The sequence below is a fragment of the Danio rerio genome, chromosome 5, assembly GCF_049306965.1.
Source record: "Danio rerio strain Tuebingen ecotype United States chromosome 5, GRCz12tu, whole genome shotgun sequence".
NCBI lineage: Eukaryota > Metazoa > Chordata > Actinopteri > Cypriniformes > Danionidae > Danio > Danio rerio.
The window spans coordinates 34,728,713-34,752,354 of NC_133180.1; the positions used below are offsets into that span (position 1 = coordinate 34,728,713).

Consider the following 23,642-nt stretch of genomic DNA (forward strand, 5'->3'; position numbering starts at 1 on the left):
GCAGTTGTAAATAGCTCAAATAATGGTTTACAAAAGATGAAATTATAAGCAGCGGGATTATGCTTTCTGCTGAAATTCTACGTATAAGGAATAGGGAACAGGGTTGATCCAGTACAGGATGACAGCCGTCAGTCATTTTAAAGGTTTGTCTCTCTCCCGCCCTGTAGCTGCCCTAGAGGCTCCTGGGAGATCAACCCTGCCTGCACAGAACTAAGGCAGACACTGCTGTCAAGGTTGAAATTACGCATGCATCCACACACACATACAATCATGCTTGGGTGATATCTTCCCTTTTCTCCACAGATCCAAGTCAGGCAAGGTCAAAGGGGCATTGACCATCACTGTCTAACAATAGTGCCAGTGGAGGCAGAGAGAGGAAGAGAAAGGTAGAGAGACTGGATGAATTAAAAGGTGAAATCTGAATCTGCCGACCCCTTTCTAACTGTCACTGTCACCTCACAGCTGTCAAGAATGAAAGCACATGAACATAAAAGAACAACAGCTTCAATTTCTAATGCAGAGGTTTCCCCATAATATCTGTGGTTGGGTTGTGCTCCTTCTCCACTGAGTGCAGATCTGTTAATTTCAGCCATGATGAATGTAATTTCTAGCATTTTAAACTTGTCATCATATACTCATATGCAAATGCGAATGCTAATGAACTTGGATGGTATTTTCATAAATGTTTAGCAGTTTATATACTAAATTCAAACACATTTAAACTTTTAAGCTTAAAAGGATGTAGTTGAAATAAGTTTGAGTTATAAAGAGTTGTAGTTATAAAGTTTTCTAAAGTAACACAGTTACTACATTTATATGGACATTAGTAATCTAATTATTTGCCTTAATATGAATAAGACAATGATATGTTCCCTTCATGATCCCGTTTTACACACATACAGTACATACAGTAGATCGACTAACATCATTGGGTCACCACGCTATCCAATGTTTCCTCAGGAGTTTCATGTAATTTCAGGTGTTTCACTTAAATTTTTTGACCTTAACTGCAGTTTCACTTTAATTCAGAAACATTTCATTCATGCCCCCATGACAAACTGAGGCATTGGATGAGAGTATGAAAATTGATACCACAGGCCGAATGGAAATAAATGTGTGTCTGTGGTTTTTTTACTGAACGAGAACGAACTCGGGAAACCGCGAGGGCAGAGAACGCGTCCTGTGAGAAATGAGATGCTGCGTTCTTCCTAATGGTCGCATGATCTTCACGTGTTTTTAATAGAATATTATTTAAACATTACAGCATTCATACAACGATTTATTGTTTTTCCCCTTTTCAAAATATATACTATGCATAAAACATTATAAATATATGTTGCACAATGCAAATTAAGCAGATTTTTATATGAATTTCAGCAAACAAACACCCTTAATGTGTTTATTCCTTTATTAAGATGTTCATGGTAGTTTCATTTAGGGAAACTCTTGAGATAAAGAAGTTATTTTTCTGAACTTTAATAATAAATCTAAATGAAACGCAGTGCTTCCCATCTCCAATCGCAATGACTTCTGGTACTTCTAGGGCAAGTTTGATGCTCAAGTCTGCATCAGTGTGTCCTCGATATCAAGAACATATCCGCGAAGTTTCACGCGTCCTCGGTTCTTGCGGTCTTGGGTATTGAAACCAAACTTTGGCAGCTGATGATGATGTTACACGAGAACACAAGGACACAAGACCGCTGTAGAACGCATATTGAGAAACAGCCAGTGTCAAACAGCCATGTGTGTATGGTATATCCTGTCGCAAAATGCGGCAAAAAGTATTACATGCAGCCCACATTTACGGCTGTGTTTACACTACTTTTCATTTTACAACGCATAACTTTTGCTGTAATGTGGTAATATGTGGTGTCCTCATGGAGCTTTTGCTGACACCTGAAAGCAGTTTTAGTTTGGAAACTCTTGGCTTTTTAAAATAAGGGTGTGTAAGCACATGTACATTCTCTCCCTGATTGGGTTATCTGGAGCATTCTGTATTCTTCATCAAGCTCAGTTCATAAGATCAATATACATTTTTTTGTTTATTTTCTGTTAAAAAAAAAAGAGTTGGTCTCTGTCCTGTATTAGCATTCTCTGGTGGTGGAGGGTGGTAGAGTGGTGAGTAGGGAGCTCAGTGAGAGGGCTTGGTATGGGTGGGAGGATGGGAGGGTTTGCACCTCGGTTTGCTATAAGAGTATCACATTTTAAACTGTAGGGGGCGCATTGTGTTTTTCTTTTGTTCTTACAGTTTATTTTAATGTCATAACACCCTAACAATCAAATATATAAAACAAGTCTTTTTTGAGAAAAAACAAATAATTCCAAGGGGGAAACGATTGTAATTTAATTTCAAGAAATGTTAATTGGAAAAAGGCTAGGTCTTAAAACATTGTAATTTGAATAAAGAGAAATACATTTTAATGCCTAACAAAAAAAATCTATCCAAATAACATTTTGCTTTCTGAATGTAAGGGAATTGGTAAAGAATGCTTCATTTGTAATAGCACTGGAAAATCTATATGCCACTTGCATTTTTGGTTTATCAGAATGTATTTTCATGTTAGAAAGTCAGTAAAACTTATTCCATTATGACATTAGCAAAAGGTTATTTGTTACTATGAGCATAAAGATCAGAGTATTGACTATTTGGTGAATGTCATTATTGTAAATGAATTAATAAATCTTGATTACATTTTTTTGTAAGGCTTCTGTAATTAAATTGCTTTAAAGTTAAATATCATAAATTTGGTGAATGCTGATTTTATTTATTATTTAATGTAAGATTTTATTATAATCAATATAACTTAATATTAATTGCATATTTGCAATATCTAAGGTGTTTGACACATGACGCTTGTTTTTTTCATAAATATTCCACAATGAAACTAACTAACTAACTAACTAACTAACTGACTAAATAAAAAAATAAATGGGCTGACAGGAAAGTAGATTTTTTTAACATTCTGAAAAAAAAATGCAATAATTAGACAAACATATCCTACGGCTTTGACAGAAGCTTCTTTCATTCATTCATTCATTCATTTTCTTTTAGGCTTTATTAATATGGGGTCCCCACAGTGGAATAAACCGCCTACCAATCCAGCATATGTTTTTATGCAGCGGATGCTCTTCCTGCGGCAACCCATCACTGGGAAACATCCATTCATCCATCCACACACTCATTCACTAACATACAGTACGAACATTTAGCTTACCCAATTCATCTATGGCAAATGTTTTTGGACTTGTGGGAGAAACCGGAGCACCCTGAGGAACATGGGGAGAACATGCAAACTCCACACAGAAATGCCAACTGACCCACAGCCAAGGCTCAATCCAGGGACATTCCTTCTGTGAGTCGATTGTGCCACCCACTGCGCCACCGCGTCGACAGCGTCTTTTAATATATAATAAAATTTATAATAAAAATTATATATTCTCACTTAATAATAATAATAATAATACACAGAACACTTCTTTATGAATCTTGAAAAAAAATAGTTTGTAGTCTCTATCAGTTTTCTGGTGTGTGGAGGCAAAAAATTGATGAGTTGTATCATGACACTTAAATAACCAAAAAGCTTGACGCCACCTCCTATAAAAAATGCCTCTTCAAACCTTTGTGTTTACAGTAATTGATCCGAAACCCTTACAGTGCAGTGATCTGTGAATCTCGCCCTGTAGTCTTTGTGTCATGACTGTGCCATTTAACTGCAAATAACAAACTGCACCAAAATGTCAGTCACTGCAGACTCAACTAATTAAAGATTCTCTTTTAATTAAAGTCACCACTGGAGGATTATGGCAGCTGAGGGCATCACTGTGATGGTGTCTGCTCTGTGTGATTCTTCAGTACAGAAACTTTCTAAAATTGATACCCTTTTCTAGCATGTTATAGAAAAAAAAAGAAAGAAAATGATTTGTCTTGGCTTGAGGATGGTTCTGTTGTGTTTGCATATAGCAGGTCAGTTCTTGAAGCACTACTTGACATTTGATGTGGCACTTGGGTTATACCTTTTACATTCCTCAATGAATAAATCTGAAATATTAAGCCTGCATTATTAATGTTCTGAGTTCATTTCACTCTCATTAAATACAAAACAAACAAAAAAACAAACGCTATTACTAATTAGTCTTAAATATTACTAATTAATTAAGGCCAGTCTTAGCTATATTTAATTTCTTTTTACAAAGGATCTGAAAAAAAGATTTGTTATTTTCTATTTAAAAAAAAAACAATAAACAACAGGAGTTTTTAAACAGTAAGTAAACTATTTGAATAAAACTATGATTTTAGTGCACTATGAAGGGAGCGCAACTGTTAAGGGGGAAATGAAGCAGCCAGTCAGGTTTACCTTATTTTGTACATTGGATTCCATTTTAATGAAAATGTCACTGTGTCTGACGTCATTGGGTTGGTTCTGTTCACTTAGCTAAACAGATCAGTGGAAGTAAAGGATTGCATGCGGAGACTGTAAAGCCAAATTTAACCCAATGTGTGAAGTTGTGGGTGTGGAGCTGGTGCAAACACAAGCATCATATGTGTGTCTAATATAAAATATATTTATTCTATTTTTCCTTTTCCTCTTTTAATTACTGATCATTTGATGTGCCTTGCTCCACCTCTCTTGCTGCCTGACTGGGTTTCTACAATTGTTGTAACGAACTGAAAACAGAGACTGGACAGCCTAACTTAACCCAATGCATAAAGTTGTTGACGTGTATCACAGAGTTGACAACTAATACAAGCATTTAAGTGTCTTATACTGTGTATTTTTCTTTTGTTAATACCTTTTACTTGATGCGCTGTGGTCTTACACTGCTCCAGCGCTGCCGGATGAGGGGATTTACATTCAGAGTAATGCAACGAATAAAATCATACAGGTCTTCACACTTTACTAAGTCACGTCTGTGTGGATTATGTCAAGACATATTTCCTTTACAAGTCGATCAACTCGATTACTCAACATGTATTAAGAATTTAAAAACCTACCATTTGAAAAACCGCACTGATCTTAGTTTGGTTTGAACACGAAAAAAAGTAGCCGTCAGAAGTGAAAGTTCCCACCCCCTTTGGGTTAAATTAGGCTTTACAGTCTCCATGTTCAGTCCTTTACTTCCATTGTATCTGTTCAGCTGAGTGAACGGAACCAACCAAGTGACGTCAGACATAGATGGCGATGGCCATTCCAAGATGGCGGCACCCTGGGTCTAAAATCTAAAACATGCTGTTTTCTTCTAAATGGTTACATTAATCGAGTTTCTTTAATATATTTCCATTAAAGTGGAATCCAATGTACAAAATAAGGTTAACTTGACTGAGTGCTTCATTTCCCCTTTATCATGAAGATCGCTAAAACTGAACTGTAAAAAATACATTGAAAAGCAAGTTACACATAGGAGACATGACTTTAATGCTTTAATTTTTTAATCATTCCAAGTTTAAATGTTTGAACAATCAAAAGGTATAGGGGGGATAACTGGGAATAGAACACAACCAGGAAATATGCTTCTAACTACAGCTCTAGAGAGATTGTTACAAATGTACAAGTTTGGAAGGCAGTTTGTGAATGTTTGTTGGAACGATGGATTAGGGAAACTAAAATCAACAAACTATGTTTATGTGATGGTGTAGTGCAGCTGATTGATATGAGTAACCAAAATGTGATGGTGCTGTGCAGCTGATTGGCATTGACATCGGCCAATCGGCACGTAGCACCGCCTTTTTAAACCTGATTGGTTGGTGCTTGGGATACGTCACGTCCGACTCCGACGCACTGGTTTGGGTGTCTGTAGCCGCGGCTACAGGTAGAGGCTCTGCGCTCGTTCTGAATTTTTTGTAAGTTGTTTGATTCGACCCACGTTAAGCTCTCTTTTGGCATTGTTCTAGTGCATCGTGTGGCGGTGGCTTTTCCCTTGGCTGTGGTGGCTGGATGACTGTTCAATTGCAGGTATGTGATAGCTTTTAACTGGCTGAGTAATGGGGTTTAGCCGCATTTAACCTGCGTGTTTCATGCCGTACAGCTATTAATTCCGGCACCTAGCTGTATTGTATCGACCAACGAGTGATTAGAACGTGTCTGAGTGTGCGCCTATTGGTAAGTGAAGCACGTATGATTGGGTGTGATCATTTAAAGGACCATGTTAATGGGCTTGTTTGCGCTTTTCCTCCTTAGGATCCTCCCTTTTCCCCTTTCTTTCTCCCCTTTCTCTCTTACGTCGGATCTTCCTCTGGTATCATTTGCTTACTAGCTCCCGTGTTCATCGCTATTGCCGTGGTTACCGGAGACCGTCTGCAACTGCTGCTAATGCTAACGCCGGCGTATTGGCTGCCGCTTGGACACCACCAATGCAGCTGTTAGCGGGGACTGCCTGCAATAATTCTTAGCGTGCTGCTTTGTGCTCCCCTTCATTCTTTCATTTGTTTATTTGTGTTGGATAATTGATTTGTCAACATTAGCAGTCTTCTGTTTTTTTGTTGTGTCTTTATTTATGCAAAGTATTGATTTGTTTTTCGTTATTAAGAGTATTCTTTTGTGTGTTTAGTCTCATTTCTAGTAACAGTTAATGTTGGGTCTAGTGTAGGTCAGATGGTGTAAATACAGCTGTAGCTATCTTTCAATTAGATCATGTAAAGTAGGTGTTAATCTGATTGACCCACTTATTGGTGTTTTGTTGGTCATTTATTTTTATTTTTATTTATTTCAGGAACTGAGGTTTCCCCCGGTGGATGACAGGTCACTTTCCACTGGTGGTGGTGTTTCTCTATCGTGTGCTGTGGACACTGAGTGCGTGATAGCGTGATTTTTGAGTGCACTGTGGTGTGTGCGTGTGCTGGGGTAAAGTCTGTCCACTCGTACCCAATCAGTGGGAACCTCCAATCCTGGTTTGGTTTTGTTTATTTATTGTTTCTTGTGTTTAATAATGAAGTGGGAGTTTTTGATGTGTTTTTAAGAACCGTACCATTTGACAGTTTTATTCCAAATGAATATTTTTGTACTTTTTCATTAACTCACGTCTCTGTGCCTTTCTGGGAGAAACGAACCTGTGTCCTTTTCTAATAGTTGTTTCCCTGGGTAACTCCCGGGGTGGCGTAGTCGGTTATTTTTATTTAAAGAGATTTAAACCCTACTCTATACCCTCGTCACATTTATAACAATGGAACTTGCGACCTTAGTTGGCTAACAATGGTTTTTAGAATGTTTGATTTCGGGGGCGTCACGTCTGACTCTGCACTTTGTTTGGGTGCACTTTTCCCAGTGGATGACGGGTCTTTTTCCAACTGGTGGTGGTGCTTCTTTACTGTGTGCTGTGGGACACTGAGTGCTTGATAGTGTGATTCGGGTGCACTGTGGTGTGTGTGTGTGCTAAGGTAAAATCAGTCTACTTGTATCCAGTCAGTGGGAACCTCAGTACTGTGGTTTTGATTTGTTTATTTTTTTGTCATTGTTTTCCTTGTTTTATTTAATGATATAAAGTGGGAGTTTTTGATGTGTTTTCAAAAACGAGTACATCTTTACATTTGATGAAAATAAATATTTTTGTACTTTTGTAATTACCCACGTCTCTTTGCCCTTTTGAGGGAAACAAACCTGTGTTCTTTTTCTAATTTAGTTATTTCCCTGGGTAACTCCCAGGTTGGCGTAGTCGGTCATTTTTATTCAAAGACAATTAAAACTCTATCTCATCTCCATCCCCTCGTCATCCACATTGGCAGATCTAGATCAATCTCTTTGCGTCAATAGAGCAACAGCCTGTGCAAGCTCAACTGTGCAGCCATTGAGAATCCCAGGAGAATGGTGACTCCACCCTGGAGCGCTCCACCTGATGTGGGTGTGATTTAGATAACCCTGTGTGGTTTTCCTGAAACTCCATTTCCAGTTGTTATGAATAGGAGCAAAGAGATTAAATCTATCTAGTGCAACTCTCATACCCTCTCTGGATCTCTCTGTGGTCCTCTCTGGACTGCAGAGAGAGCTGTTCGAGCTGCTCGATTGAGAATCTTCCTTCTCTAGAGACAGCACTGCTCATCGCGCTGGTTTCTATCAAGAGGGTCGGGGACCTAGAGGCATTTTTGTTCTGCAAATTGTGCCTAGAAATCTGGATGACTAACTCTGATGTTTTCCTGAGATCCCAACCAAGCTATGTGCCCAAGGTTCCTACCTCTTCATTTTGAACCAGGTAGTAAGCATGCAAGCATTGACCCTGAATGAGGCAGACCCAGCCTTATATTGCTGTGTCCCGTTTACAATGATAGCAAACAGCAGCTCTTTGTGCATGATTTCGTCTTTTGGGAAACAATTTGATTGTTGGAAGATGGGTGTTGCTAACAAAATAAAAGAAGACTAATGACAACTGAATGAATGAAGACAATAAATTATTCTTCTATGGCCTGCCTTTGAAACTAAGAGAAAAAATGGATCCAACTTTTTTTTTTCTGAAAAGTCTTATTCTATGATAATTTGCTTGAAAATACGACTTTGTTATCTGTTTAATAGTAGTGATATTGCCATATTGAATTGGATTTCTCAATCAAGCCCACCAATAAAAAAAGAAAAGAAAATGGGAATATGTATGTATGTATATTTAACACAAGTTCAAGACCTAATGGCTAATTAGAAGACTATACAAGTCGTTATCAATGTCTCTAAAAATGGATTACAAACTGGTTTCTACAGAGTTCATCAGCCTTTAGCCTTGTCATTAAGATAATGCTGGAGATAAAGTATATTCAGCTCCTCTGATTCTGTCAGTGTTGAAGCTGGAACCATGCAAATATTCACTGCAGAATACTTAGTCAGTCGAAGAACACAAGGTATCTCTATTTCTGTTCACAGGACAAACACCAGCACAATGACAATGAAGAGTGTTAGCTGTAACGGCGTAGGCGGTGTTCCTGTCTCTGGTCCTGGATGACTAGCAGTCATTTAGAGATCAATGTGTCTGTCAATCTGTCAATGAGACAGTCAATGCATGGCTGTGTGTGCATTTATCTGCTAGGAGAGTGTCAGCTGAGGATGTTAACAGGCAGCTGCTTAAGCTCTCAGTGAATTTGACTGGCTTAATTCTACACTTACAACAGAAGTGGCCATGAACGTGACCTGGCTGCAGAAAGTGTTTGTAAGTTAAGTCATGCTTAAAATTTAATTTTGCTGGATTCAGATATAGTACCAAGTGCCATATTTTTCTTTATTTCATCTTGTTACGTAAGAGATAATGTTCAGTATCCAGCAGGATTTTATAATAAAAAAGGCTTTTGTTTTTACTGGTTGTACATTGCTTTTCTTTTATATTTCAACTTCAAAAATAAATAACTCAATGAATTTCAATGATTTTATTTCTAATATCTTTAATGACAATCAGAGATATCAATATAAGAATGACAAGAAAGAATGAGTTTGATACCTAGATTACTGTTGTGTTATTCTCAACATCGGCTCATTCTGAAAACGTAGTCCTACAGTATGTACGCTTCTAGTGACTGCGAATTATGTAGCCAAAGGTCTGCATTTAATTATTAAGCCAATGCTACGAGGTGATGTGATGCCATTCCTTTTCGTGCTTACCAGCTGACCGATTACATGTGGATGACTTTCCTGCTGTAACCAGTGTCTCCTGTTAGGTCTATATGTACGTCGGCAGACTTGAGACGCAGAGAGTAGTTGACCATGACGACAGAAAACAGAAGCCAAAAAATGAATTAAACAAGTAAATAACTGGGTGAGAATGTGGTAAAATCTGAAAATGTCAGTCAGTCAGTCATTCAGTCAGTTATTCAGTCAGTAAATAGCGCCCTCTGGTGGGTTTATGTGAGAAGAGCAGGCGCAAACGACACTAGTGAGAGTAATGTGAGATCTCAAAAAGCATACACAGCGGCATCTCGTGGACTTGTGAAAACAAAAACTGCAAAAAAAAAGTACCTCCTGGGATGTATTTCGCGGTCTCCAGTAATGTATACAGAGGCACGTTTTCAGAATGAGCCTGGGTCGGTTATTCTCTTTACTACTGACAAACAATGTTAACGGGGAATAATGCACATTTGAAAGTAGCAATTAATCAATAAGAATTCTGTATTTTTTGATTTACCAATAAGATGAATCTGAAGAAAAAGTGAACATACTTGGTTTTCATTAAAAGGCACTTTCATGCTTATCAAAAACTACAGCTGTACAGTATGGTGATCTTCCACAAATCATGCACACCGAATGGCAAATCTCACTGCCATGATTAGTGGCTTCATGATTTCATTTATCAATTTCCTCATATTTTTTTAAACAAATAGATTAATTACAAGAATACATTTTTTTTAATTATAGTGAAAATATCTTTTTTTCTGCATTTAATGACAGTATAGGTGATTTGAAAAAACACATTGTTATGCAAGTTAAAAGCCTCTTTACATCTCAATGACACTCATTAAGTGGTCAAATAAATTTGTGCCGTTTATTATCTGTAGATGGTGTAAATGCTCAGCTATGCATTTGAGACCACCTCAGCAGAATTGCTTTAACCATTCTCTAACTAGGCGGCACAGTGGTTAGCATTGTCGCCTCACAGCAAGAAGGTCACTGGTTCGAGTCCCTGCTGGGTAAGCTGACATTTCACTGTGGAGTTTGCATGTTCTCTTCATGTTTGCGTGGGTTTCGTCAGGATGCTCTAGTGCTCTATAGGTGAATTAAATAAACATAAGTGTTTCCCAGCACTGGGTTGCAGCTGAAAGGGGATCCACTGCGTAAAACTGTTGGTGGTGTATTACGCTTTAAACTAATAACAAACTTTGAAGACAGACACACAGACAGGTCTATAGAATGAAACAACACATAATAATGAATAAAGTGCATGATGCCTCTGCCTTTACTGGCAAATTATCTTTCAGTCTGTGCTCTTTCTGAGATGACATTCCACTGTACATGATCTCTTACATCACCTCTACGCACAGAACAATGTAAAAATGTGGCCTGCATGCAACCTGAGCTGATAAGCTTAAACCAGCTTTCCGTTTTTCCACACCACACTGTGATCAGACGATCAGTATTTAATCTGCGTTTGGCAGTGAGGCCGATTGCATCACCAGGGCAGGATCTCCTGTCTACAAGACTCTCAAAACAGATGTCTGTGTTTAATCAGGACAGCAACAGTCATCGCCTCTTACAACTCATGCTATTGAGAGAAAGAGAGAGATCTAGATTGATTCAAAAGGAGGATAAATGAATGCGGCAAGGAAATGATGGCTGTAGAGATACAGCTTAATGATTCTCTGACTCGAACACATTCGCAAGGAAGTGTGAGAACGCAGCCGGCAGGGATGAGAACATATGCTGTTTCAGCATGTGCATGAAGCTGGGTCTTAAAAGCTACTCTTTTGTTCTCAGCTCGCTTGTTCCCATTCTGCTTTCTTTCTTTGAGTGTTCTTCTTTTTCACTAATGTTCGCTGTCGTCAGTTCAAACCATTTATCTAACCATTTCCCTCTCTCTGTTTTCCACCACCATCTTTTTCACAGCTATGGACAGGGGAATTTCTGGATTAGTACTGCGTGATAAACTTGGAGATACAGAATCATGTTTGATGTTTAATCTGAAGTTTAAGAGACTGTCATCGGCGATCAATACTGCAGATAATTCACAGCAAGTCAAAGTGTGTGTCGTATGTGTGTGAAAAAGTGAGAGGTTGTGAACTAACATAATATATAGTCATGGAGCGTCTTCAGATAATACATTTAAAAATATATTGGAAAAAAAGTTACAAAATACATATTTTAACACAATTATATATATATATATCTATATATATATATATATATATATATATATATATATATATATATATATATATATATATTTTTTTTTTTTTTCTTCCTCTTGATTTTGCTCTTAAATATTTACATTTTTATTTAATGTTTATCCCTAACATAAATTTGAGTAACTAATTTTTGTACCATTGTCATAAGTTGTTTTGTTAGATTAGCTCCAGATTTGGCTTCAGTACTGAGACATTAAATGTATATGCACAAATATAGAAAATATTAATTTAAATGAGAGATTTGTGAGGGGTTTATTAATTTTATAATCATTTAATAATAACTTATTATTATTATTATTACTTCTTATTATACCTTAATATATTAGAGCTATTTATTTTTGGTCCAGAATTTGTCCTATACATTAAACTACACTTTCAATTTACTATGATCTTTTATGTGAAGCTGCTTTGACACAATCTTCATTGTAAAGGCGCTATACAAATATAGGTGAATTGAATTGAACATACTCATGTGTCCTATTTTGACTGCTTTGTCATCATAAATAGTGAAAATAGCCCATCTAAAAAGTCAATTAAGACCAAACAGAATCCTCTGTTGGTTGTTGCTTCAATGTGACTTCAGCTAATCAGTTTTGGCAGATACAAACAATTAATTTTCATAAGTTCAACATCCAGCTGTGCAAAAAAACTCACAACCGGATATAGATGAAGTCATCTTTCACTGCTGTATTGGAAAGATTTTACAAGTAACTTATTCTTGAAATAAAAAATGACCAATGAAAATGTGTTAAGCACCAAAAGAGGCCAGTATTAAAATGAAATTAAATACTAATTTGGCTATTATTGTTATTGAATTTTCAAATATATAGTTTTTACAAGAAAGGTTAGAAAAAGATCTAGAAAGATCTACATAATTATTATTAATATGTTTACTTTTGGTGAAGCAGTGGCACAGTAGGTAGTACTGTCGCCTCACAGCAGGTAGGTCGCTGGGTCACTGTTTCGAGCCGAGCCTCGGCTGTGTCAGTTGGCGTTTCTGTGTGGAGTTTGCATGTTCTCCCTGCATTCGCGTGGGTTTCCTCCGGGTGCTCCGGTTTCCCCCACAGTCTAAAAACATGTTGTTGAGGTAAATTGGGTTGGCTAAATTGTCCGTAGTGTTTGAGTGTGTGTGTGTGTGTGTGTGTGTGTGTGTGGATGTTTCCCATAGATGGGTTGCAGCTGAAAGGGCATCGCTGCGCAAAAACGTGCTGGATAAGTTGGCGGTTCATTCCGCTGTTGCAACCCCGGATTAATAAAGGGACTAAGCCAAAAAGAAAATGAATGAATAAATGAATGTTTACTTTTTTATTTTTCAAAGGGCCAAATTCTGACAGAGGAAAATTGAATGTGCTGACCAGTTTGCTATTTGCCTAATAAATGATGATAGGCTCCAGTTTTTAATTTAAGACTTCAACAAATTCTTTTTTTTTTTTTGTCTAATGATATATAGCGTAATTAATTTGTATTTGAAAAATAAGTACTTAATTCATATTTCTTTATTCTAAATATTTAGGAATCATCTTTGCTACATTAAAAGAGTGACTATGATGACCATCCGACAAGCTAATTCAGCTGAAAATAGTGCTTAAAATTTCACTAAAATGCAGTATTTAAACTTCACAATTAAATAGAAAATGAAGAATATAACTGCAAAAAGGTCCACTTTTTGAGAAAAATTAACCACACCTTTCACAAGGTTGGCAACAAGCCTCAATGTCATGTGAAAACAATGTTTTATTTAACAGCTTAAAGGTGGTCATTAACATAAACAGCCATGCCAATTTCAGTTAAAATATTATTAATAAAACTAAACCAATGGTCTGCTATTTCCCTCCATTAATGCTTTATTTTACTTGTCTTTTTGTCTCTGTTTGTTTACATCTACAACCCCTCATTTAATCTCAAAACCTAAATCACATCACATAAATCCTACTCCATGCAGCGTGTTATAAAAACAGTGGCTAACTCTATCCATTTACAACTACAAACCTGTGGTGCTGCCTCTGCCCTGTGCAATTATTTAAAAACACGCATTTGGAAATACACAACTGGGCTATGAAATATGAATGAGCAATAAGAAACAGTCAGACATTGAAAACCATTTTTCCAGAAAGCGAAGAAAAAACAAGTTGCATTCCAAGTGCATTCCCCTTCCCCCACAGCATGTCCACAAATTGAGTTTCAATCGAAAACTTTTACATTTCAGGTCTTAGTGCTTTTTTAATATTTCAGAGAGGAGTTGTGGGTACTTTTGATAAAAGCACCATTTGATAATGCCGGATCACGTAGCACTCTAATAGATCTGCTCCCATAAATGATTTATAGAGTGCTCATTTTTAGTCCTCTCCTTTTAGCAGATAAAATAATAATAGTGGAATACATTATCTCAGGGCAGAGTGGGTCACGAGCTGAATACTGAATATCGCCACCACAGGTGATAATGTGCGTGAGCAATGGTTTTTGTGCATGCATGAATGCATATGTCTGTGTGTGTGAGAGAGAAAGACAGAGAAAGAGAGAGAGACAGAGAGAAAGACAAATACACAGAATGACAAGGCCACAAATGAGCTTGTAAGGGATGATCGATTCTAAAAAGAAGTTTTGAAAAATCGCTCTTGACTGACACCTTAATTCTTTCATGTGTCAAAGCCTGAGAAAGATGTGTCTATGTGTGTACTATATGTGCATGACCATGTAATAATGCTGTGTTTTACCTGAAGAAACATCAGTGTAACAGAGACTCATTTCTTCACCTGTGTGCCTCTCTCTATCTCTCTCTCTCTCTCTCTCTCTCTCTCTCTCTCTAGCATTAATGCTGAGGAGAAAAAAAGTGTCATTCCTATTTATAGGAGCACCTGGTGTCTGGCAAAAAGAAGTGTTCTCTCTTTCCTGTGTCACGCTCCCTGCCGAAATGAAAACAAGAAGCAAGAGAAGAACGAGGGCAGGAAATACATAGTGAAGAACGGCAGGATTGAGAGGTCTCATTTCGATGCTAAAGCAATGCTGCAGGTCACAGCACAGGCTCAAAGTGGCTCACTTTATAATTTTTTTTATTTACTTTTCCAGCAGTGCCACACTTCACTGTAAGCTCACATCATTAGAAGTGCATGACTTTGTGAACACATGCAATTAATTATTAGATCTGGGTGGGAGGAATTCATATTAGACTCTCAGTTTTGGTGACTGTGGATGTGCAGACTGTAATGTGAAGGCAGTGTGTGATTTAAAAGTGCTGTTTATGGTCAAAGCAGTGAAAATGATGACCCATTTTTATACTGGAAAATTCACAAATAATAGTGCTTGGACAAAAGCAGCAGATCAAGCCAGCACTTATGTATCATATCCGCAAACACACAATTAAGAAGATAAAAGAAGAAATTAGAGGTACCGTGAATGTTGGGAATGGAAATAAAGATCAGTATGGGATGGAAGAATAAAATGGGTAGTATCATGCTTCTTAGTTTGAAGACAAATTAATTTAAACTATGTATTAATTGTAAAAATCATTTGTAACAACTGACTCTTTTAAACATGACACAGCAGACTCTACAAAAGCCCCTGCTGCATCCTACAACTTAAAAATAATAAGGTTGAACTGTTCTGCTCTAGCCATTTCTGATTGAATAGCACATGTAATGTATGTCTGCTTTGATTAAATGTATATGTGCAGTTCCGTAAACCTGCCTGCATACTTCTTTGGTTTTTCATCAACCATTGACAAGCCCTTTTTAATATTACAAAAATTTTAGGAAATATCTATAATGAAAACCAGGCAACTGTCGAATGCACATTATTATTCCAGTGACAGACTTTTTTCTGATTATATTTTCCATACCCAAACTAATGCTGACATGAATTACAAAACTGGTGTAACATAAAAAATGTCTTTGCTGTTATTTACATTAACTAGTCCTTGCTTAAAGTATGTATGTAAGTTTTTGACTCTTCTAACGCATAAAAATACCATAATATGTTTGCAGATTTTTAAACATGCAATATTTTTGCAGATTTTTAAACATACAACGTGAACACACTTTACCTGAAAATCAATAATAAAGTCAGATATTCTGCTGTAAAAATCTGCGTTATGTGCCAGAATGTCTGTCTTTGTTTTAGTTATGTAGGAACCATTTCAGCTTAGTCAATTATATTTCAGCACCACCGCTTGCCTTTGTGGAAAACCGCAAATTTCATTCATTCAGTCTTGAGGACTCCCAAAGTGTGTGTCTCAGAAATGCGAGCTCCAGTGGACAGTAGCAGCCTCCAAAATGAGACGCAGATTCCACGTCAGGTGGTTATTAATTAGCAAATAATATAAGTATTAAGAAGGTAAACATTAGGTGAGCAGGTTACACGAAACACAACAGAAATATAAATGCAGCCATTCAAAAGCACAGCATAGTGCATTTACTGCACTCCATTGTACATGGTAAGGTTTACAATCAGTCACAGTCACAGTTCTAATGTTCCATTTCAAACGCTTTATTTTATTTTCAGGATCTGAGGTAAACTATCTGCTGCTGTTTTCAGTAGTATCGCAATAAATGTCATGTGTAAGGGCATTCAAACACACATTATTAGCATTTAACACTGAATAAAGCGCATGAGGTGTACCTGAGGTGATCATTGTCAGTTTTGTGTTTTGCACCTATGAAAAAATAGAAGTCGTTTCTAAAATATAAATTTCAAGTGTTGGTTAGAACAAAAACTCATTTTAAAACTGCATTTAAAACTGCATTTAGAACATGGTTTAAATCAGCCTTTAGGCTCAACAGTCAGGCACACTGCTGTTGGTGTCATCGATCTGGCAATCTGTGCTTGCAATTATTTTAAACCAGGTGTGCAATATTTACTTCAACCACTGGGTGTCAAACTTACATACTGTACCTTTAATACAATTTATTTATAGTAAAATAAAACCATAGAATTAATTTCTTTTAAAAAAATCTTACCATCCCCAATTAAAAAAAAAGATCCTACATTCAAAACTTGACTTTTTCATACAATTCTTTGCCTCTGTGGCTCATTTCATGTTTGCATTGCATTAGACTCCCTTCAATACACACACACAGCCCCCCACCCACACTCAGACCGTGGGTGTCTTCTCTCCCTATTGCAACAGTCCCTTGAGCAACAGAAAGTGGGACGGTTATGAAGAACTAATAGCCTGACAGACTGCATATTCCCTCTTTCGCCTCAAGCCATTTCCTCTGAACATCTTTCTCCTTTTATCGCCCTCTTACTATCAACAGCCTCGGACACTGACTTTACTGTCTTTCATAAACTATATGCACAAGCACACATAACGACCATATAATTAGGATCAGAAGCAAGTTTCGTACAGCATTAACATTTAAGCTCTGATTATATCTGCTCTGTTCAAACATTCTCAAATATTCAAAATAATAATAAAAAAACAAACACTGATGTGATTGATGTGTAGATTTGTGGGCTGTGCATACTTATATTTATTCTGCATACATTACATACAATATACTGCAACTTGGTGCTGTCTAACGATGGGACTGAGATTTCTGAAAAGGTCTCTGCTTCCTAAGAAACATGACTGTGACACATAAATAAAGACGTATACATGTACGAATGAAGAACTGTGTGAGGAACATGCAACAAAGCAAAGAACAGAATGCTCAAGGATTCCTGGTTTTATCCATCACAGTCATGATTACAGTGTTGAAAGACCCTTAGGCTGTGTGCCCACCAAAGTGTTTTTCCCAAGGCCAGATTTTTTTTTTTCAGCTATTGTCAATAAGAACTCAATTTTTAAAACATCAGTAGTGTGACGAGGTGCTGCGCATCCGTTTTATGTGGAGCATTGCATGCTTGACATTTTCCCCAGGCTCATCAAATGTCAATTTTGAGTGAGCCGTCCAGCTACAGTGGAAAAGAGGTGGGAAAAGCACCACACCAACTTACTGTCCTTATATCAATCACAGCAAAGTCATTATAATATGCAGGGTATTTTAAAAACATTGTATATGGTGCCAACATTTTCAGACAGAGCCAAATTATCTATGAAATCAGTAAACAGTACTGCAGGTAATCTGTCTGATAACAAACAACATGTTATCAACATACTCTACAGAAAAATATTGCTGTGCCACAAACGTTCAGGAAACAATAGCTTCAGTAGTCAGCATGTTTCTATCCTACACTGTAAGACCCCAGCGGATACACAAATCTCAAAACCCAAAGTAATCAGAATGAACCACCCTCATCATCATCATCACAATCATATCACTGTCATCATCGCCAATCTGACTAAGTGCTTTCACAATACGTTTCATCATTTTAAGCAGTCAAATATGACACCAGCTTTTGAGCCTGCTAAGCACCTCAATAAAGAGGCAGTATATTTACATGATATTACTAAAGCAGATGGAGGATTAGTGCTACGGTACATGGTTGTTTGGAGAGATTAGATACATACAACTTGATATGATAGCAAAAGTACATTTGACTACTGTCTTTAAGCTTTAAAACCTACATAAATCTAGGTTATAATATTAAATTTAGTTTAGAAAATAACAGCAGACAGATTTAAGTGTGATTTATTAAATAAACAATGATCTTTTTCACTGAGTAATCTGAGTGCAGAGGCATTGAACAACATGAAAATGAAAAGGTAACACTGTTAAGTTTCTGGATTGAGAAATGAATTCGCTAAAGTATCATTCAATAAGTGCAGAACATGACTGTACTGTACATACATATAGCAGCATTCTATCATATTGCTATCTGCCATCTGTCATTTTGACCAAAACAACAAAACAACAGCGACAAAAGGTTATACAAAATCTCTTTTTTTTTTCCTTTGGAGGCAGCATAACAGACTGCACAAATAAAATCTTTTATGTCCACTTTTTATAAGAAATGTTTATGCATCTGTACTTGAGGGATCCAGTTTAAGAACGCTATACAGTAGGTAGGGGAAGGCTATAATATTTGGTATGTGGATTATTAATTTCTAAGGTAAAACATTGTTTAAATTTTAAGGGGTAGTATGAGCCTCAGACCTCAGGCCAAGCACTGCCCTAAAACCCAAGGCTAAACCTGAAATCATCCTCTTGATTGATTTCAACATACAGGATTTCTGGAAGTTAAATATGCAGCAATCTTAATTAAATTAAAAACTATTTTAAAAAATACATTTTGTTTACATTGATGACAGTGCTCAATAATAGAGATATATTAAGCAGAATTTTTATGACTATGCAAGACTCGCATCATAAAAAAGCGTCCAAGAGTTTGCTTGATGCATTTAAATCTAATCTAAATTTTTTTTAAATTACTTGCTTGTCAACTGGTGTGGCAAAAGACTGTTAGTCATAATTTTTAAGAATTTAATTACATATTGAATTTGGACTGTTTGCCCCCTGCCACCTGCACACTTGTGAGCAAAAATAAAAGAACAGAAGTTTACATCGTAGATAGACATTTACTTGCAAGTTTAGTTCACCAGAACTGCTTGCTGAAATTAAAGAGAGGCAATATATTCTCAAAAAACATGTCATATTAGCATGGCTGTCAGTGAAGTGCTCTGTTGTATAATAGTGAGTAATAGCATTCTTGGTTAAAATTCTGGGTGTTTTAATAAAAAGAATTTTGAAATATTCAAATCAATAATTTACTGACTGCACACCTGTCTGATTTTTTGTAAATTATTTTGGTAATGATGAGCTTTTATGAATTTGACTTAATCCTTGGTTATTAAAAGTATACAAGGTTTTCTTTATAAATGCTTCTACAAGCGGGATGCTGCAAACACAGGTCCGCATATGCTCACATATTTTTCTTATAGCAGTGAAATAAACTTTCAAATATTCTCTCTGTAGGGTTGTAATTCTAAAACTAAAACAATCTGACAATCTTTATGTTGTTGTAGATACATGGTGTATGGCCCTATCTACACAAATATGGGTATTTGTATTTCCTATGTGATTCATAAATCAGGTTAAAACCAAATAATTGCTAAAACTCTAATAATTTTCAAAACTCAAGGCAGCAATTAAGGAGGACGTGTGAAAAAATCTAAATGTATTCCTACTATCGAGGAAGCATCAACACAGAGGTGGGAAGTGTAGCATTTTATAGAAATTTATTATTAAAGTTCAGAGATATAAATTACGGTATCTAAGCAGTTTCTCTATATGAGATGGTGAAAGTAAACATTAATATGAGAATCTTAATAAAGGCATGAACACATTAAGGGTGTTTATTTGCTAAAATTCATATTAAAATCTGTTTTATTTGTATTGTGAAAAGTATCTTTGTAAGGCTTTTGAGCTTACTGAAAAGGAAGAAAAAACTATAAACTGTTGTATGAATGCTGTAATGTTTAAATAATTTTCTGTTAAAAGTCCATAAAGGTCATGCGACCATCAGGAAAAATGCTGCATGTCATTTCTCAAAGGAAGCATTCTCTGTTCTTGAGGTCTCCTGAGTTGATTCTTTCGAGGTAACCTGGCAAGACCAATCTCCATAAGAACAGAAGTCCGCTCTCTTCAAACTTGGAATTGAGAAACAGCCAATGTCTCTTTTGATAGCAGACTGTGTGCCCTTCTGACTGTGCGCTTCTGATTGGTTAACCTGTTTTTATGCTTAAGGCAGATTTATACTTCTGCATCGAGTAATCGCTGTGACCCACGGTGCCAGCCTTCCACATAGTCTTTCATCTATTTTTCTGCATGCAGTTTGTGTTACTGCAATAACACTTCTGAAAGGCTAGCTGAAAATAAGTTTTTATGTTCCTCTGTGTCGAGTTTCTTCCCGGGTGTTTTTTTTTCTTTCTGAATGCTATATTAATGTACAAGTAGCTAAAACCTGCTGATTCAGAGACAGGAACCAGCGAACATGCGAACATGCATCGGCTTTCAGCACCGCCCACACTCGTCACCGCTACCAAGCCAACCAATAACAGAGCTTGCGCTACGCATCATTGCAATGTGTAGTTCCATTTTTTAAGAAGTGAATATCCACATCAGCCACGGCGTGGGCTATGCGACAACGTGAAGGCTGTGCCGGAACATTCACATGATGCAGGGTTATTTCACCTATTTCACCACGTGTTGGTTTGGCATGCGCTTGACAGTCTTCGTAGAATGTTTTTGCATTTTCATGTCCAGATATAATCTCAAAACTGAGGAAAAATGTGCATCCAATCCTGCTTTTGAAGGGCCACTGTCCTGCATATCTAGCTCCTATCCTAATTAAATGCATCTGAACCAGTTAATCATGATTTTGCTATGCATATAGAAGCATCCAGCCAGGTGTGCTGAGAAAGGTTGCAGCTAAATCTGCAGGACAGTGGCCCTTGGGAGAGGGTTTGGACACCCCTGACCTAAATGATTAGAATATTCATTCTTTTTAACCTCTTTAAATTTGTTGTTGGACAAGACTGCAAGTGTATATGAGGTTTTGTATTTGTGCTTTCCAGGAGGAGGTTCGGACTCTTTTAATCAATTAACTGCCTATCCAAGAAAATGAGGATGTTTACGTGGACCATCTTAATGCGATTAGAATGGGATTTTAGCAATATTGAGATTAAACTTTACCTTTAAATAAAATGCACTAATTTGATCTAAATAATGTGATTAAGTTAATAATCGCAGTAAGCATAATCATATTAACAAAGGTAAGTATTCAGGCATGTAAACACCCTAAATACCTTATTTCCGTGCTGCACAGTGTATGTGTGCATGAGGGCAGAGGTATTTGTGCCATCTGTGTGAAGTGATTTAAAGTATTTCCTGCTCTAGTGCATGAAAGGAAAACTCTCCTGGACTCATTCGGTGACCCAAAAGTCACACATACACTACCAGTCAAAAGTTTGGGGTCAGTTTTTTTTCATGTTTTGTTTTAAAGAAAATCATTCTTTTCATCAAGGCGGCATTTATGAAATGAAAAAAATATATAAAATTGTTAAATATTTATTAAAATTGTAAATAATATAATAAATTGTTTTCTTATTGTATGTACTTTCTAATTAAATTATTACTCTAGTCTATTGCTTTTATTACTATTACCGTTAATAATAATATTAATAATATTATTATTAATAATAATTAATATTAGAGTGATTTATGAAGGATTATGTAAAGACTGAAGTAATGAAGCTGAAAATTCATCTTTAAAATCACTGGAACAAATCAATAAATTAAATGATAAACAACTTTTGAACAGTTGTTTTATAGTGCAGTTTTATAGTAGAAAGTGCAGTTTTATACTGAAAGTTTTATAGTAGACTTTCTGAAACGTTCCCTCAACTCCACATTGCAGAACCCTGTTAAATATAACTAGCTGCCACCAGTCTCTGCTCACCCATCCATCCAGCTTAAGTGGCATTTCTATGGTGCTGAAAAAACACATAATACAACCATACAAAATTATATATACTACATTAAATAAATTAAAATAGCGGTCAGTAAGGCCTACTTTAAGTCTATCATTTGTGCTGTGAAGTGAGGCACATGAAAAACTGGTTTAAGAAAAAATAACTGCAAATTTTATATTCAGTGCTCAACATAATTGAGTACACTAAATTTTGAAAATGAATATTTTTTATCCATTTCCCAGTGAATATAGGCAATGGATTTTGGTGCATTTAAACAAAACAGATTCACTGTGTGAAAGGGGCTAATATGTCACAATGTCCCTCTCATGTATTCAGATACTCTCAATATTCAGATTGTTCATCAAATGACATAAGAATCTCTTTTTTTGCAGAAGCCATTCCTTCACATATTATAGTAAATATATATATATATATATAAAAGGCTCACTTGAGGTGGTCTACCACCAATAAAACTGAATAATGCATCAGAAGCTACAAATTACAACAAACTTACACTAGCAAATATGCAAGTGTTCATGTGACTCACCGTCCAGCCACCTCCATCTGTGCTCATATCACAGTAGACCTGAAAGCCGGCAGGGTAATGAGTGGGAAAAACAGAGTAGATGCCATCTTCCCTCTGACCACTAGCATATATATCACTGCAGTCTCGCGGACGAGAGCCTTGAAAAAACAAAAAAGACAGGGAAAGAGTTAAAAACAAAAAACACAAAGACTAGATCACCAAAAGGATGCAGATGTGCAAATAACTAAACTAGGCCAAGGCTGATTTAATGACCAAAGGAATATAGCTCTAGGTTAGCTAACATGATTTTGTGCCAGTTTTTCCAAGGCAGCTGGTGCTTCTCAGTTTACTGGTCTCTGTTCCCAAAAGAGCGATCCTTTTTCCTGATTATAGAAAACACTTTTCCGTTCACTGGCACACGCTTGCATACAAGTGTCTGCTCCATTCAGGAGTTCATTACGAGCCACACCTGTGGATCCTGCAGACACATCAGGGCTATAAAAGTAAAGTGGTAAAATGCTTTCAGACACATTAGGCCTCCTGAGAACACAATTTAAGCACAGACACTTTCCTTCAGCTTCCAGCGACATATCTAATGAGAATTCAGATCAGCGGGGGCACAAAAAGAAGACAACAGTTATGTGCTTTTTTTAAACACAGTTTTCCGTGAAATTGTCTGATGTTCTTCGGATTGAGAACCAATGAGTCAACAGTGGGAGGAGGATCAGAACGCCTCTCATCAGAAACCAAAGTGCTTGTGATTCTGAGCCGGTGATGTCAGGCTACCTGATTTGAATATGAATCTTTCCTCATGGGACAACGGAGCTGATAAAGACAAGCACCTGAGCGAAATATGTCATGTGCCTAATCATTATAAAGCTGCTAGTTATAGCAGTATGCTGTGATGCTGCTCTGAATTCAACCCTTCCACTAGCAGCTTTCCTGAGCTGTAAGGTCAAATGGAG

General features: G+C 36.7%; 1 protein-coding gene across 18 annotated transcripts in view; it reads right to left on the reverse strand.

The window, feature by feature from the left end:
* Positions 1-23,642, reverse strand: part of fibcd1b (fibrinogen C domain containing 1b) — a 288,498-nt gene that overhangs the window by 55,923 nt on the left and 208,933 nt on the right. For all 18 annotated transcript variants that reach the window (XM_073950807.1, XM_073950806.1, XM_073950805.1 and 15 more), the window contains one exon: positions 22,699-22,835. In XM_073950807.1, coding sequence (XP_073806908.1) covers positions 22,699-22,835 — 137 coding nt within the window. The remainder of the gene's footprint in view (positions 1-22,698; positions 22,836-23,642) is intronic.